Source organism: Haematobia irritans, chromosome 4 (assembly GCF_050003625.1).
Source record: "Haematobia irritans isolate KBUSLIRL chromosome 4, ASM5000362v1, whole genome shotgun sequence".
NCBI classification, from domain to species: domain Eukaryota; kingdom Metazoa; phylum Arthropoda; class Insecta; order Diptera; family Muscidae; genus Haematobia; species Haematobia irritans.
The window spans coordinates 177,978,698-177,994,187 of NC_134400.1; the positions used below are offsets into that span (position 1 = coordinate 177,978,698).

The 15,490-nt window shown below is 34.1% G+C and overlaps 1 protein-coding gene across 1 annotated transcript; it reads left to right on the forward strand.

The window, feature by feature from the left end:
* Nucleotides 1-5,041: 5,041 nt before the first annotated feature.
* Nucleotides 5,042-6,623, forward strand: LOC142233804 (uncharacterized). The gene is made up of 2 exons (XM_075304833.1): nucleotides 5,042-5,111; nucleotides 5,341-6,623. Exons 1-2 carry the CDS (start codon nucleotides 5,109-5,111, stop codon nucleotides 6,430-6,432), a joined length of 1,095 nt encoding a protein of 364 aa, XP_075160948.1. The 5' UTR covers nucleotides 5,042-5,108; the 3' UTR covers nucleotides 6,433-6,623.
* Nucleotides 6,624-15,490: the final 8,867 nt, after the last annotated feature.

Below are 15,490 nucleotides of genomic sequence, written 5' to 3' on the forward strand. Positions count from 1 at the left end.
TATGGGGTCTTAGACCAATATTTCGATGTGTTACAAACGAAATGGCAAAGCTGATATACTCTCATCTTATGGTGGAGGGTATAAAATATGTAATTAGCATTACATATAAAATTAGAATAAAACTAAAATTAAATAGCCCAGGGCTAGACCAACTCAATAGGACAGTGTAAATGTTCGATAGTAAAAAGAAAGTTACCTAAAATTCCGTTGTTATTTACATTCTCTGACATAAAAAACTTATTACGAATGCCGATTGCAGGTCAATCGGTAACGAAGACAATCTCAATGACTGATCATCTAAAGTGGCTAACTCGCATTTATAATTGTTATACCTAGTATGCAAGAAACTGCTCGCGGAGGAAATACCATCACTTTCTGCAGATAATATTTGCATATTTAATAACACAAGCTAAACATTTTGTAGGAAAACGTTTTGCTCCATAGATATTTGCTGAATACTGCAGGACAGATATACCATAACACACGTTTTTCTGTGTTTTTGTTCACATCGTACATCATCATACCCACAAATGACCGACCACCATTCATCTCAAATGCAAATATCTAAGTTTACCAATAAATTGTCACATCGATGGAGTTTTAATGCGAAACAGTAGGAGTTAAAACAAAAGCGAATGGCATTTGCAAAAATCATTTAGCTATGAATGCTAGTGGGGGTCCATATGGCTGTTGCCAATTGAATATGTAAACGTATTTACACATCCATCCATTCAAAAATATTTTAAAAATTGTCGTGGTGTGTAAGCATGTTTGTTTTTATCAGTAAGTAGGCTAGAAATTTTGATTAATATTTTTTTTCCTAATGATAAAAACCAGATTTGAAAAAGGCACAAAACGAACTAGTATGTTTGGGTTATCATTTGGTGCAGGTGCTGATTTTTAAAGGCCAACATGGAAAAGGCCCTCGCTACATCAGTAAATAGCTTACTTTATAGCAATTTTTACAACGAGAGATACTGCAGTAAATAATTTTTGGTTTTCTCGTTTACGTTATTGCATTTTATACATTCCAAAAAGAGGCTTGAGTAGTAGCTTTGGTAGATATTTTTGTTGCATATTTTATAGCATTGCCACTATAAGTAAAACATTGCTATTTTTCTAGCTTCTATCTTGCATGTATTGGATGCAATAACGTAAACGAGTGATCATAAATCCATTTCATTACTCGTATACTTTATTGCAATGAAATAAGGCAGAGTATATGCATTGCCTACTTTATTGTATTCTAAAATGAAATATTTTTTGCTGGGATAGTTTCTCAAAGAAACCAAAAAATACCGGAAGTCGTTTAGACCCTAGGATACTCTAAGCCAACCCTATCGAGTTACTATTATACAACATTTGCGAGGTATTACCATAATACTAATACAACTTTGCCTGAGTGATATATTTGCCAAAGTCGGATGAGACATTCGTATACTGAACAAATTATTATCTGGAGCATAAAGATTTTTGTTCCTGAAGCATAAAGATTTTTGTTCCTCAAATACATATGATAGTTTTGCTTAAGATACACGCAAAAAATAACTCTTTCCTCCCAAACGAAATTTTAGACAAACAAAGTTCGTTTCTTATTTGCTTTTCGCTGTAAGGAAGTGTATTTGGAAGAAAAGTATATACTTTTTGTGATAAACGTTTATTCTTTTCCAGGATGTAAAAACAATTTCATAAAGACAAACTCAAAAAAAACATTGTTTTCTTGCTAATTGCATTTTCCCTCACATCTTTCTCACATCCACGAGGTTTTTTAGTTCTTAACACCTTTTCCTGTAATACCAAGAATGTAGAAGAAATTATACGATTATATAAATTTTTTTTGTTTCTTTTGCCTGGACGGAGAATCGAACCGCGAACCATGCACTTTGTAAGCCAACACACTAACCACTGAGCTATGTACCTGTTATGGTCATCAATAGATAAATATCCCTATAAGTTATATTTATATAGCATAGTTTGCGGAGCCCACGAACCGAATAAACAAAGGTTATTTAACAGAAACAAACATTTAGTTTGGCACCGTGGAGCAGTGGTTGCTACGTCCGACTTGTATGCCAAGGGTCGTGAGTTCGATCCCTGCTTCGACCAATGTTTTTTTTTTTTTACATATATTCCAGATATGTTCGGAAGATACCGAAAAAATGTCCAACATTATGTTACGTTGTACTATATTAAATTTTTAAACTGTAAAATGTGTCTTATTAAAGACCTAAAGTCAGAAATGAACAGTGTTTGATATAAACGAAATGGACTGTGTTGTTGTTTCAAAAATAACTTTTTTTATTGAAAAAATAAAAATTTTGTAACAAACTATTTTTTTGGTGATAAAAGTTTAAAATTTTCGAAGCAATTCAAAAAATTCTAGCAACAGAAAAACGTTTTCGGTACACGTTTTCCAAACGTTGTTTTTTTTTTGTTTTTTTTTGCGTGTAGAAGATGCATTTCTCTGATACATCGATTTTATACTTGACCAAATGTCGATGAAGACGTTTTATCTGTAGAGTTAAAAGGTTCGACTTTAAAATTGGTATCTTTACGTAAAAGTAATTTATATTGAACTGAGGAAATGAATCTTCAATATTATTAGCATAATCCTTTAAATCATCATTGTTTGTAACTTGACTTTAAAGCTGAAAGGTATTAAGTCATATATTTCAAGAAACTTTTTATTTAAAACACTGCATAATTTGTATCTAACGTCGAGTTTGATTTTAGAATTGAAATTTGAGACTAAAATTTTTGGCAAATTTGACTATAACTTGATGGGGGAATGATCCAAAGCAAAAATTTAAAAAAGTTTATTTTGTTTACGATGAATTATTAAGGGAAAGTAACCGAGAACAATTGCTGTTTTAGCACAATAATGCGAACTTAATACCGGCTTTAACACCTTGATGAATGAAAAAAGCAGGAGAAACCAATAATTTATGATTTATGTAATTTTATAAGGTACGCTAAACTTAATTTTAAATGTGCATTGCGTTTCAATGTATCTTTAGTGCAGTTTCCGCTTCTTTGGCTCGGGATTAATATCGAAATTCCTAGTGTGAAGACCAAATCTTTGGATGCGGACAAGCAACATTTATATCCTACCTCTATCTGAACTGTTAGGTTAGGTTAGGTGGCAGCCCGATGTCTTAGTCTCACTTAGACTATTCAGTCCATTGTGATACCATAGCCGAGTCCGAACGCCGTACCACATTGCAGTGAAACCACTTAGAGAAGCTTTGAAATACTCAGAAATGTAACCAGCATTACTGAGTTGGATAATCCACCGCTGAAAAACTTTTTGGTGATCGACCGAAGCAGGAATCGAACCCACGATCTTGTATATGCAAGGCGGGCATGCTCCACCATTGCGCCACGGTGGCTCTGGACAGTTGCTCTGAGTCCGTCATAATCCAAGTTGCAAGCTATACGAAGTAATCTTCAAGTATTTTGACCCATTTCGTAAATTGGATTCTTCTTCTTCAACAATTGCGATTATTTGAAAGTAGACTATTGATAGCACAACATTAGATGTTTTAATGAGTTGTCAACCTAAAAAAAAATCTACATCATATTTCCCTTTCATTTCAATGTCGATTTTACCATTTTGGACATCTTCGAATTTGAAAAAAATCAAATTTGAACTTTACCACCAGAGTCGATAGCAACGATCTGGTATCATCAAGTGACCTTTCATGAAATAATATATATTTCATGAAATAATAGAAACGAAGTCTTTTATTAACCTATAAATTCACAAGAACACCGATTCCTCCAAAAAATATATAATATGCCAAATGGTGGTTGTATCTTAAAAGTTACAGTGCGCATTAAACTAAGTGTTAGTTTACAAATAAACAATTTGATTGTAGGATAGAACTACACAACCCTTTTGCCAACATTCCTTTTATTTCAGGTAAAAATAAATGGTAGGTTTTTGAATTTTCGGGCAAAATTTCATTTACATTTTCTTTCAATTTTGGTTCCAGTTTACACAGAAGTACTGTAGATTTGCCGGAAAACATATTTTTTGAAACTGCGTTATGATGTTTTGAAATGCAGTAAACGTAGAATTCGGTTAAAATTTTAAGACGACAGAAATTTTTTTTCTGGTTGTATCTTAAAAGATACAACAGAATAGAATAATTTTATAAAGGTTAATATTCACTAAACAAAATATTGATTTAACTATATTTCTTTACTAATCTGTAAATAACTTCAATTCCGCCCCTGACATTTTGGACTATGAATGAAAATTGTGTCATTTTTATTATAAAATTTTGGAACAAAAAACACAATACTCAATTAAATGGCTACGAAAAGTTTGAACTTGACATTGAAACAAGTTCTTCATACGACACCAAACAACCATTTGTGTTGTTGTTTTATTGTGGTTAAATGCGGTTGCATGGGAAATGAGGCTCAAATCGAACCCAGGCAGCAAACATTACAATTTTTATGTGCAGAAATCCCACGAAGAAGATACTTTTTCTCTTCTCTCATTGAAATTTTGGTTTCACTAACCAAGTAACCACCTAAACCAAGATGAAGGTAAATATTTGGAACAGGTTTACCCTCTTGGTAGCCATTAAGTCTCATCAAACACTTTGGCGGACGTTGCAAAATCATGAATACCCTCAGCATTGGGCAGCAACAACAGCACCATCTTTATTGACCTCTCCGATGAAATCTGAACGAATTCGTTGGGCGATGGAAGCTCATCATCAACATTCGTCGCAAAGACATTTTAGGAACTTTTAAGAGCTGGATGAAGGCAGAGAGGGAGGTAGGTCGATAGATGCGAGACCAATGCTGGCGCTAGCCCTCATAGCCGTTGGCGGCGAACGCTGTCATCGTCACCGTTTTATACAAATCTTGTGTAAATTTTTAATTTTCTATTAAAATAACAAATATTGGATGGCATGACCACCACTACGGCATATGGGCATTTCGTTCCCAGTCAATGATGGTGATATCGAAAAGATATTTCGCGTATAAATATGCACTGTGAACCAAAGAGTGTCATCATTCACTGCTCTACAGTAGTCGTGATATCAACTTAAGACTCAGTACCTTTCTGAAGCACCAACAACTGTGAAACAATGGTAAGTTCATCATGAAGTCTCATCATTTTTGGATTAAGTGACCAAACCACCGGAATACTAGTTTACCACAACCAAAGCCCATAGGTTGTCGTTAAGCCCTCTGGACAAATATATGGATACATTGGAGGACGGTGGTTTCATTAAAAATCTATTAACACCCCATTAAAGATTTCGATGACCTTAGTATGGATTTAATTAAAATGGTATGTTTCTCTTCTTCTCTCGATAGAAATTCTTCTTGATTGCTGTTTGCGCTATTGCCGCTGTGTCGGCTGATGTATCCCATTTGACCGGAAGTGGTTACAATTATGATAAGCCAGCTCCAGTTTTCGATGTGCCTCAACCACAGAACGATTACTTTGCCCCATCTTCGGGATCTAGCGGTCATTCCCATTCTCATGCTTCATCTCATGCTCAGGCTTACTCTCATGCCCAGGGAGGACATGCTCAAGCTCCATCTAACGAATACTTGCCACCTCAACAGCAGTACTCAGCCCCAGCTCCTGCTCCACAATACTCTGCCCCAGCTGCTGCTCCTCAATACTCTGCCCCAGCTGCTGCTCCTCAATACTCTGCCCCAGCTGCCGCTCCCCAATACTCTGCTCCAGCTGCTGCTCCCTCCAACGAATACTTGCCACCCCAACAACAATACTCCGCTCCAGCTCCTGCTCCTCAATACTCTGCTCCAGCTGCTGCTCCTCAATACTCTGCCCCAGCTGCTGCTCCTCAATATTCTGCCCCAGCTGCTGCTCCTCAATACTCTGCCCCAGCTGCTGCTCCTCAATACTCTGCCCCAGCTGCTGCTCCATCCAATGAATACTTGCCTCCTCAGCAACAATACTCTGCCCCAGCTCCTGCTCCACAATACTCTGCCCCAGCTGCTGCTCCTCAATACTCTGCCCCAGCTGCTGCTCCTCAATACTCTGCCCCAGCTGCTGCTCCTCAATACTCTGCCCCAGCACCTGCTCCACAATACTCGGCCCCAGCTGCTCCACAATACTCGGCCCCAGCTGCTGCACCATCCAGTGAATACTTGCCACCCCAACAACAACAATACTCTGCCCCAGCCCCTGCTCCTCAATACTCAGCCCCAGCTGCTGCCCCTCAATACTCTGCCCCAGCTGTTGCTCCTCAATACTCCGCCCCAGCTGCTGCTCCCCAATACTCAGCTCCAGCTGCTGCTCCCCAATACTCTGCCCCAGCTGCTGCCCCATCAAATGAATACTTGCCTCCTCAACAAAGCTCTTCATCTGGTTCATCTTCTGGCTCCAGTGGCTACAACTATAATGCCCCTGCCAGACGCTTCCGTTTCCGCTTCTAAGTTCATCTAAAAGTGCATCTCAAGAACCTGTGATGTTGTCGTATGGACAAGGGATGCTATGTCATCTTGTTAAATTAACAAGTGTTTAATCTAGGATCATTTTTTAATTGTTTCACTCAGTTGTTGATGTTATATGAGTTAGATAAGTTTAGCGAAATTAATAAAAAGCCCATCTTTTTATATAAAACAAATCACACAATTGTAATTTCTTAATTTTTGTATGGAATCGTGGTCATAATCAAGGGGGAAAAGGAAGAAAATAGAAAAATCTGAATCAAACAATCGACCCTTCTATACACATCTGGAAGAGTTTTGATTTTATTAAATTAAATAATTAAATCTTTAGATTATTGAAAATTCGAATTTTAATATTGAAATTACCTCCTCCCATGTAGTGTGTTGTTCGGCTTCATATTCGACTAAACGACTTTTAACGAATATGTGTATAAGTCGAATTCGAACTGAACATGACGTATATCTTTTTATGTTCACAACTCATCAAGAAGTCGAAAGTGGCAATGTCCAAACCATGCTTTTCTATAATACCAAAAGTCGACTTTTCCAAACACCAAAAATCGAGAGCCGATTTTTATACTCACCATCATAGGATGGCGATGGTAAGTTTGCCATTCTATTTGTAGGACATTTCCAGGAAATATCGACGCCTCACTACATAATATATCGTGGAGAAATTCTAAAAGTATCCAACGATGTACATCTGTATGTCTGTTGTAGTCACGTTACACCCATCAATAAATGCGCTATCGTTCTAAAATTTTGCATAGATTCGTTTTTTGTCTGTAAATGTAAGTCAAGTTCGAATATGGGCTATATCGGACCACCTTTTCGTATAGCACTCATATAAAACGTATTCATTCGAGTAAGGCGAGAAAGGAATTATTTTACTCGATTTTGTTAACGTTTGGATTTTGTTATCGTAAACCTCAAACAAAAATGGTTCTTATAATCCAGTATCTACACGCAAAAGAATAATTACTAGGCCGATAGCCTCTAGTTGCTAGTGCCCGTATAAATAATTTAATTATAATAAATTAAGTAATAAATAAATAAAATAAAAATAATTCTTTCCTCCCAAACGAAATTTTAGACAAACAAATATCGCTTCCTATTTGTTTTTCGGAGTAAGGAAGCTTTTTTAGAAACAAATATATACTTTTTATGATAAACCTTGATTCTTTTACAGGATATAAAAACAATATATTCTGGCTAATTGCATCTTCCCTCACATCTTTCTCACTTCGACGAGGTTTTTTAGTTCTTAGCACCTTTTTCTGTAATACAAACATTGTAGAAGAAATTATTAGATTTTAATTTTTTTTTTAAACTTAACCTTTCGTCTGGACGGAGAATCGAACCACGGACTATACAGTTTGTAAGTCCACTGGGCTACGTAGTTATTATTATCATCAACAAACAATTATCATCAATGCACAAGCAACGTCAAGCAGTTATTTAAAGCATAGTTTTCGGGACCCACGATCCGATATAAAGAAACTTTATTTGACAGTAAGATACACTTAGTTGGCCACCATTGAGCAATGGTTAATATGCAACCCTTGGTAAGCACCCTGCTTCGACCGAACACCAAATTTTTGTTATATATGTTTACATATATTCCAAAAATGTTCGGAATATTTGGAAAAGGTGTGCGATATTACATAGTACTATATTAAATTTTTACTATGAAACTTCAATCACTAAAGTTTTAAAGTCAGAAAAGAGCAGTGCTGGATTTAAATGAAATGTACTGTGTTTTTCGATCAAAAAATATTTTTTTATTGCAGAAATAAAAATTTTTTAACAATTTTTTTTTTTTGTGACAAGTGTTTGGAATTTCTGAAAACTTTAAAAAACTCTAACAAAAGAAAAGCGTTGTTAGTACAAGTTTTCCAAATGTTATTTCTTTGTTTGTAATCTAATCTCTATATGTATTAACTTTAAATTTAAATTCCGGAAACGTACCATTTAAAGCAATCTTCTCCAGAGGACATGTTCCATCAAATCCACAGAAAACTCTATATACTTATAGCCTCTCAGATGTCAACACCCACCAAACCATCAATTTAGCCGGAAAAAAGTCATAACTTGGTTTTGAGAAGACTTATCGAGGGGAACCTTTGCATGGCTAATGTTTTTATTAAAATAGAGGTTCGCACCAGAAATGGGCGGAATCCATCAAATGGGCGTGGGATAGTTCTAGCTAGAAACTATAATCATTCGATTTTATATAACTTTATCTTTTATTTAGAAGCACAAACGAGCATAATAAAAATATGAACAACACTAGGTTTGAATATTTTATTCAGAATCTACTTCACTTTCTGAATCGACTTGCGGCTCGCACATTAATGCGTCAGGCGCATCCGAAAGCAATGCTAGTACTTCTACAGATAAAGGTTCTGCACTCCGATAATGCCTTTGTTGATAAAGATGATATAAGAGGATCTGACGACAAGAGGAGATAGTGAAATCGATCATATATTGTTTTTTCGTGAGACATTTTTCGTGTGTGATTCTCTCGTATATTCCTGAAATCCTTATTTCGGGATTCTTCGGACAAGATTCCAATAGGTAGTGCGGCATATTGAATAATATCTGAAATCAGCATCGATATGCAACACTAAAGCCTCATTGCTGACGCTTTCCACGGAGAAGAACCTATGCATTTGACAGTGCTCGCAGCATGTCTCTTTCCAGATTTATAAAGGCTTGTTCCAGCAGCAAAGGTTAATTCTTCCGGCTACCAACTCTCCAATAATTGCGCTACCTTCATTTTTTTGCCCTCTCCACCCAGAGAAGGAATATGATCACCTCAAACATGTTTCAAGAGCAAAATATTATTTTTGGATGGTGACCATGTAACATGTTTGTCGCAAAAATGTTGTTTTCTCGGCAAACATAACATGCTTTCCGAAAACAGACATCACACACTGTACAAAAAGCCATAAACTATAGCATAAGTCGCGTAAAGTCCTACTTAAAACCTTCATGGAACTTGGACATTGAAGAAATTTTCACGGACTTGACACTTATGTACAAGAATGATTTTTTATCTAAACAAAATACCACATTGAACATAAATTTCGAGTAATATTTGTTCATACCTTCACCTTAATTCACTTTGTCAACAAAAAATATTATTAAAGTTTTTTTATTTGTTTTACAATCGCTCCAATTGTGTAATTAGAAAACGAGTATGTGTCAATATTATAGCGCCAATGTAATCACATGTTTTTAAAACAGTAAAGCGAAGCTATAATCGCAAATTGAAGCAAAACAAATATACCGTTATGCACAGTGGACTCTTGCTCATATATTATGAAACAAAATTTTTGATTCCAACAAAGTCGAAAAAGATACTTTTTTCCGACTAGATTAGTGTTTGGGACCACCGTGGCCACGGTCACCTAATTTTGTCCACATTTGGTAGATGACAAGTTGTGGGAGTTTAATTGTATATTGTTAATATAGTAAACGTCGCATGGTCTCCCGTTTTCAGAGTGTGACAGTTTGAAAGTTATCACTGTATTATAAAAATCAAATACTACTGTGGAATTTCGGTTGTATAAAAATTCGTTCCTAAGGAAAGTATTTCTTTGGGTGTAAATTACCATAGAAATGTAAATTCAATTAGTAAAAAAATTATATTTTTTGGCAAAAATCATCTATAAGCAGTTGTTCTGGTTAGTTGATGGCCTCTGTAGCCAATGCTACTTTTCCTTCTAATATTATTCCTTTATTGTACTATAAGTCTATTCTTGTAAATGAATAAATAAATATTTGTTTTTATACCCTCCACCATAGGATGGGGGTATATTAACTTTGTCATTCCGTTTGTAACACATCGAAATATTGCTCTAAGACCCCATAAAGTATATATATTCTGGGTCGTGGTGAAATTCTGAGTCGATCTAAGCATGTCCGTCCGTCCGTCTGTCCGTCCGTCTGTGGAAATCACACTAACTTCCGAACGAAACAAGCTATCGACTTGAAACTTGGCACAAGTAGTTGTTATTGATGTAGGTCGGATGGTATTGAAAATGGGCCATATCGGACCACGTTTACGTATAGCCCCCATATAAACCGATCCCCAAATTTGGCTTGGGGAGCCTCCCGGAGCAGCAAAATTCATCCGATCCGGTTGAAATTTGGTACGTGGTCTTAGTATACGGTCTCTAATAACCATGCAAAAATTGGTCCATATCGGTCCATAATTATATATAGCCCCCATATAAACCGATCCCCAGATTTGACCTCCGGAGACTTTTGGAGGGGCAAAATTCATCCGATCCGGTTGAAATTTGGTACCTGATGTTAGTATACGGCCTCTAACAACCATGCAAAAATTGGTCCATATCGGTCCATAATTATATATAGCTCCCATATAAACCGATCCCCAGATTTGACCACCGGAGCCTCTTGGAGGAGCAAAATTTATCCGATCCGGTTGAAATTTAGTACGTGGTCTTAGTATACGTTTTTTAACAACCAAAATTGGTCCATATCGGTCCATAATTATATATAGACCCCATATAAACCGATCCCCAGATTTGACCTCCGGAGCCTCTTGGAGGGGCAAAATTCATCCGATCCGGTTGAAATTTGGTACCTGATGTTAGTTTACGGCCTCTAATAACCATGCAAAAATTGGTCCATATCGGTCCATAATTATATATAGCCCCCATATAAACCGATCCCCAGATTTGACCTCCGGAGCCTCTTGGAAGAGCAAAATTCATCCGATCCAGTTGAAATTTGGTACATGGTGTTAGTATGTGGTCTCTAACAACCATGCAAAAATTGGTCCATATCGGTCCATAATTATATATAGTTCCCATATAAACCGTCCCCAGATTTGACGTCCGGAACCTCTTGGAGGAGCAAAAGTCATCCGATACGGTTGAAATTTGGTACATTTTGTCAATATATGGCCTCTAACAGCCATGTAAAAATTGGTCCATATCGGTCTTTAGTTATATATAGCCGATGACTTATTACACAAAAATTGGTCTATATCTCCAAAAATAATCTACCAAAACTTTATTTCCATGGAAAATTTTGTCATATTTTATTACTATAGAAAGTTTTGTCAAAATTTCATATCGGTCCATAATTATATATAGACCCCATATAAACCGATCCCCAGATTTGACCTCCGGAGCCTCTTGGAGGGGCAAAATTCATCCGATCCGGTTGAAATTTGGTACCTGATGTTAGTTTACGGCCTCTAATAACCATGCAAAAATTGGTCCATATCGGTCCATAATTATATATAGCCCCCATATAAACCGATCCCCAGATTTGACCTCCGGAGCCTCTTGGAAGAGCAAAATTCATCCGATCCAGTTGAAATTTGGTACATGGTGTTAGTATGTGGTCTCTAACAACCATGCAAAAATTGGTCCATATCGGTCCATAATTATATATAGTTCCCATATAAACCGTCCCCAGATTTGACGTCCGGAACCTCTTGGAGGAGCAAAAGTCATCCGATACGGTTGAAATTTGGTACATTTTGTCAATATATGGCCTCTAACAGCCATGTAAAAATTGGTCCATATCGGTCTTTAGTTATATATAGCCGATGACTTATTACACAAAAATTGGTCTATATCTCCAAAAATAATCTACCAAAACTTTATTTCCATGGAAAATTTTGTCATATTTTATTACTATAGAAAGTTTTGTCAAAATTTCATTTCTATAGAAAGTTTTGTCAAAAGTTTATTTCTATACAAATGTTTGTCAAAATTTTATTTCCATAGAAAATTTTGTCAAAATTTTATTTCTATAGAAAATTTTGTAATCTACCAAAACTTTATTTCCATAGAAAATTTTGTCAAATTTTATTACTATAGAAAGTTTTGTTAAAATTTCATTTCTATAGAAAGTTTTGTCAAAAGTTTATTTCTATAGAAATATTTGTCAAAATTTTATTTCTATAGAAAATTTTGTAAAAAATTTATTTCTGTAGAAAATTTTGTCAACATTTTATTTCTATACAAAATTTTGTCAAAATTTCATTTCTATACAAAATTTTATCAACATTTTATTTCTATAGAAATTTTTGTCAAAATTGTATTGCTATAGAAAATTTTGTCAACATTTTACTTCCATAGAAAATTTTGTCAACATTTTATTTCTATAGAAAATTTTGTCAAGTTTTTATTTCTATAGAAAATTTTGTCAAATTTTTATTTCTATAGAAAATTTTGTCAAAATTTTATTTCTATAGAAAATTTTGTCAAGGTTTCATTTCTATAGAAAATTTTGTCAAAATTTTATTTCTATAGAAAATTTTGTCAAACTAGATTATATACGTATTTAATCGGCCTTTTTTTGTTTAATATATACCCCGTATGGGCTAACTTACAATTTAGAAGACAGTGCTAAAAAGTTTTACGATACCTTGCCATCGGCAAGTGTTATCGCAACCCAAGTAATTCGATTGTGGATGACAGCCTTTAGTAGAAGTTCCTACGCAATCCATGGTGGAGGGTACATAAGATTCGGCCTGGCCGAACTTACGGCCGTATATACTTGTTTTTTTTTTTACTTTATCATATATTCTCATTAATTGACGGAAACATATCAATCGAGACGAGTCCCCATAATAGACGGACGGATCAACAACATCGACGACTGCTAAAATCGGCGGTTTGATTCTCTGATGATGGGAATTGATTCTCACAGCACTTTTTGATTCATATGTGTTCAGTGTCCAATGAGTTTAATCAACATGGAAATGTACAAAGAAAACATACTTTCATCCGGAACTAAATTTTAAACAAACGAAGTCCCCCCTTTATTTTAAGCATTTTTAAGAGCAAATAAACCCGAAGATTACCTCTAATACTTTACATATTCCTTTAAAGAAACTCTTGTAGCGTCAAAAGAAAATTCCGTTTGTACAAAATTTTGTTCCTCAGAAAAGAACATTGTTTCTTCACTGAAAAAACAGTGAACCCTTTTCCATTGCAAAATGAACTAAACTGTAGTAATATTGACTATGATTTAGCCCTTAAGATTTTTTTCAACTTGTCTAGTTTATAATTTTCTTAAATTTTAGTTCATCTATAACATTGTAGTTTAGTTCATTTTTACAACACCATAAGATTTATATACCCCTACCAAGTTAAAAAGTCAGTATTATTTTGGTTTACTTGCTTATTTTGTGAGAAACCCGATAATAAAAATTGGTTAACAGTCTCTTTAAAATGTCGATGACTAAACTATTTTTAAATCAATCATTCCACAGTACAGAGAAATTAAATAATTAAAGGAACAACAAACCGTTTTACTATTATGAAAATTTTCATACATTAAAATTAAACTTTCTTTAAGCAAAAGTACTTTATTATAAAAACTTATGATGAAAGTTCTTAATACAATGTTTTTTTTGTGAATAAAAATTATGACCACGTGGAACAGAGAGTAGTTCATTTGAACCCGCTGTTTGGACATTTTGACTTATCCTTTTTTATTCATCGTAGGTAATTTTTTCACATATCTTGCTGGAAAAAAATGGAAACAATAATGAAAATTGTTAAAAATTAACACCATGTAATGAAATATAATTTTAATTCTTCATTTTAGCTTGTAACTTACCTTATTTGGGGGCATTTTATCAAATGGTCTAAGGAATTCAACTTTTCTTTGGAAAACGTATCTCATAAAATTGGTACCTGAAACAATTAGAGAAATAATGAAGTATTCTATATAAACTCATAAAACTGTGTTGTTATCGATGTGAAGGATATAATAAAATAAATATTCTAGTTGAAAGAAAGCCAGAGTTTTAATATAAAACTTACCAATTCTCTATTAAATTGTACGCTGAGGGGAAATATAAAAAGTTGTCCAAATTTATTTGGGCTATTCTGAAATTAAATATTTATTTTTTACATTAAATAAAATTATTAAATAGGTTTCCAAAAAATCGAATGAAAAAAATAATATTATGCATAAAAAACAAATATTCTGGTTAAAAGAAAGTTAAAGAATCCTTACCAATTCACTATTAAATTACAAGCAAATGAGTACCAACATTTTTTTCAAATTTTTAAGGGGTTATTCTGAAATTAAATATTTGTTTTTTTACATTAAAATATTACATTGGTTTCCAAAAAAACTGATTAAAGAAATACTAAAATAAGGTATTAAAAACCTATAATTTTGATGATAAAAAGGTCATAAAAACGTAAATATTCTAGTTAAAAGAAAGCCAAATTTTAAAAGAAAACCTACCAATACTCTATTTTCGAACCCATCTGGAGTTGCTCTGAAATTAAATATTGCTTTTACAACAAAGAAAAACATAAAACTGGTTTCCAAAAAAAAAAAAAAAATAACAAATAATAATATACATAAAAAATATTATTTTTAAAAGAAAGCCATATTAAAATAACAATACTTACCAATTTATGGCTAAACTATACGCTGAGATATAACAAAAATTGTCCAAATTCATCTGGAATTGAATATTAATTTTTTACATTGAATAATAAAAATTTCAATACACTTTCAATTTCAACATATTTTCCTAAATATTCTTAATAACTTTTCTCGAAACTACCGATAAAATATTAATAACTTTCATTTAAAAGGTTTAATAAACAAACACCAATATATGTCTCAAAATTCCAAAATATTCCATGCCTTTATATTCCCTTGTTGCATATTAAAATATGCAACAGCCCACGCCAACGCCAACTATACAACTGAAGCATGCCAAACAAAACCAAGCAAAGCCAAAACCAAAAACAATAGATGATGAAGACGGGAGAATGGGCGACGTCATACCAAAAGTTGCATTTACGGTGTTCGATACATACACGTTCGTTCATTTTTAATTTGCAATATTTTTTGTTAAAAACTCACAAATGATGTTAAATTTTGTGTAAATAATAATGAGAAACTTTTGACCGATTGTTCTACGTCATTCCCTGATATAAATTTCTTTTTATTCTTAGTTTAATTTGTGGAACAAAAAATCATAAACGACACGTTTGCATCGAACGCCGTCAATGGTTTGATA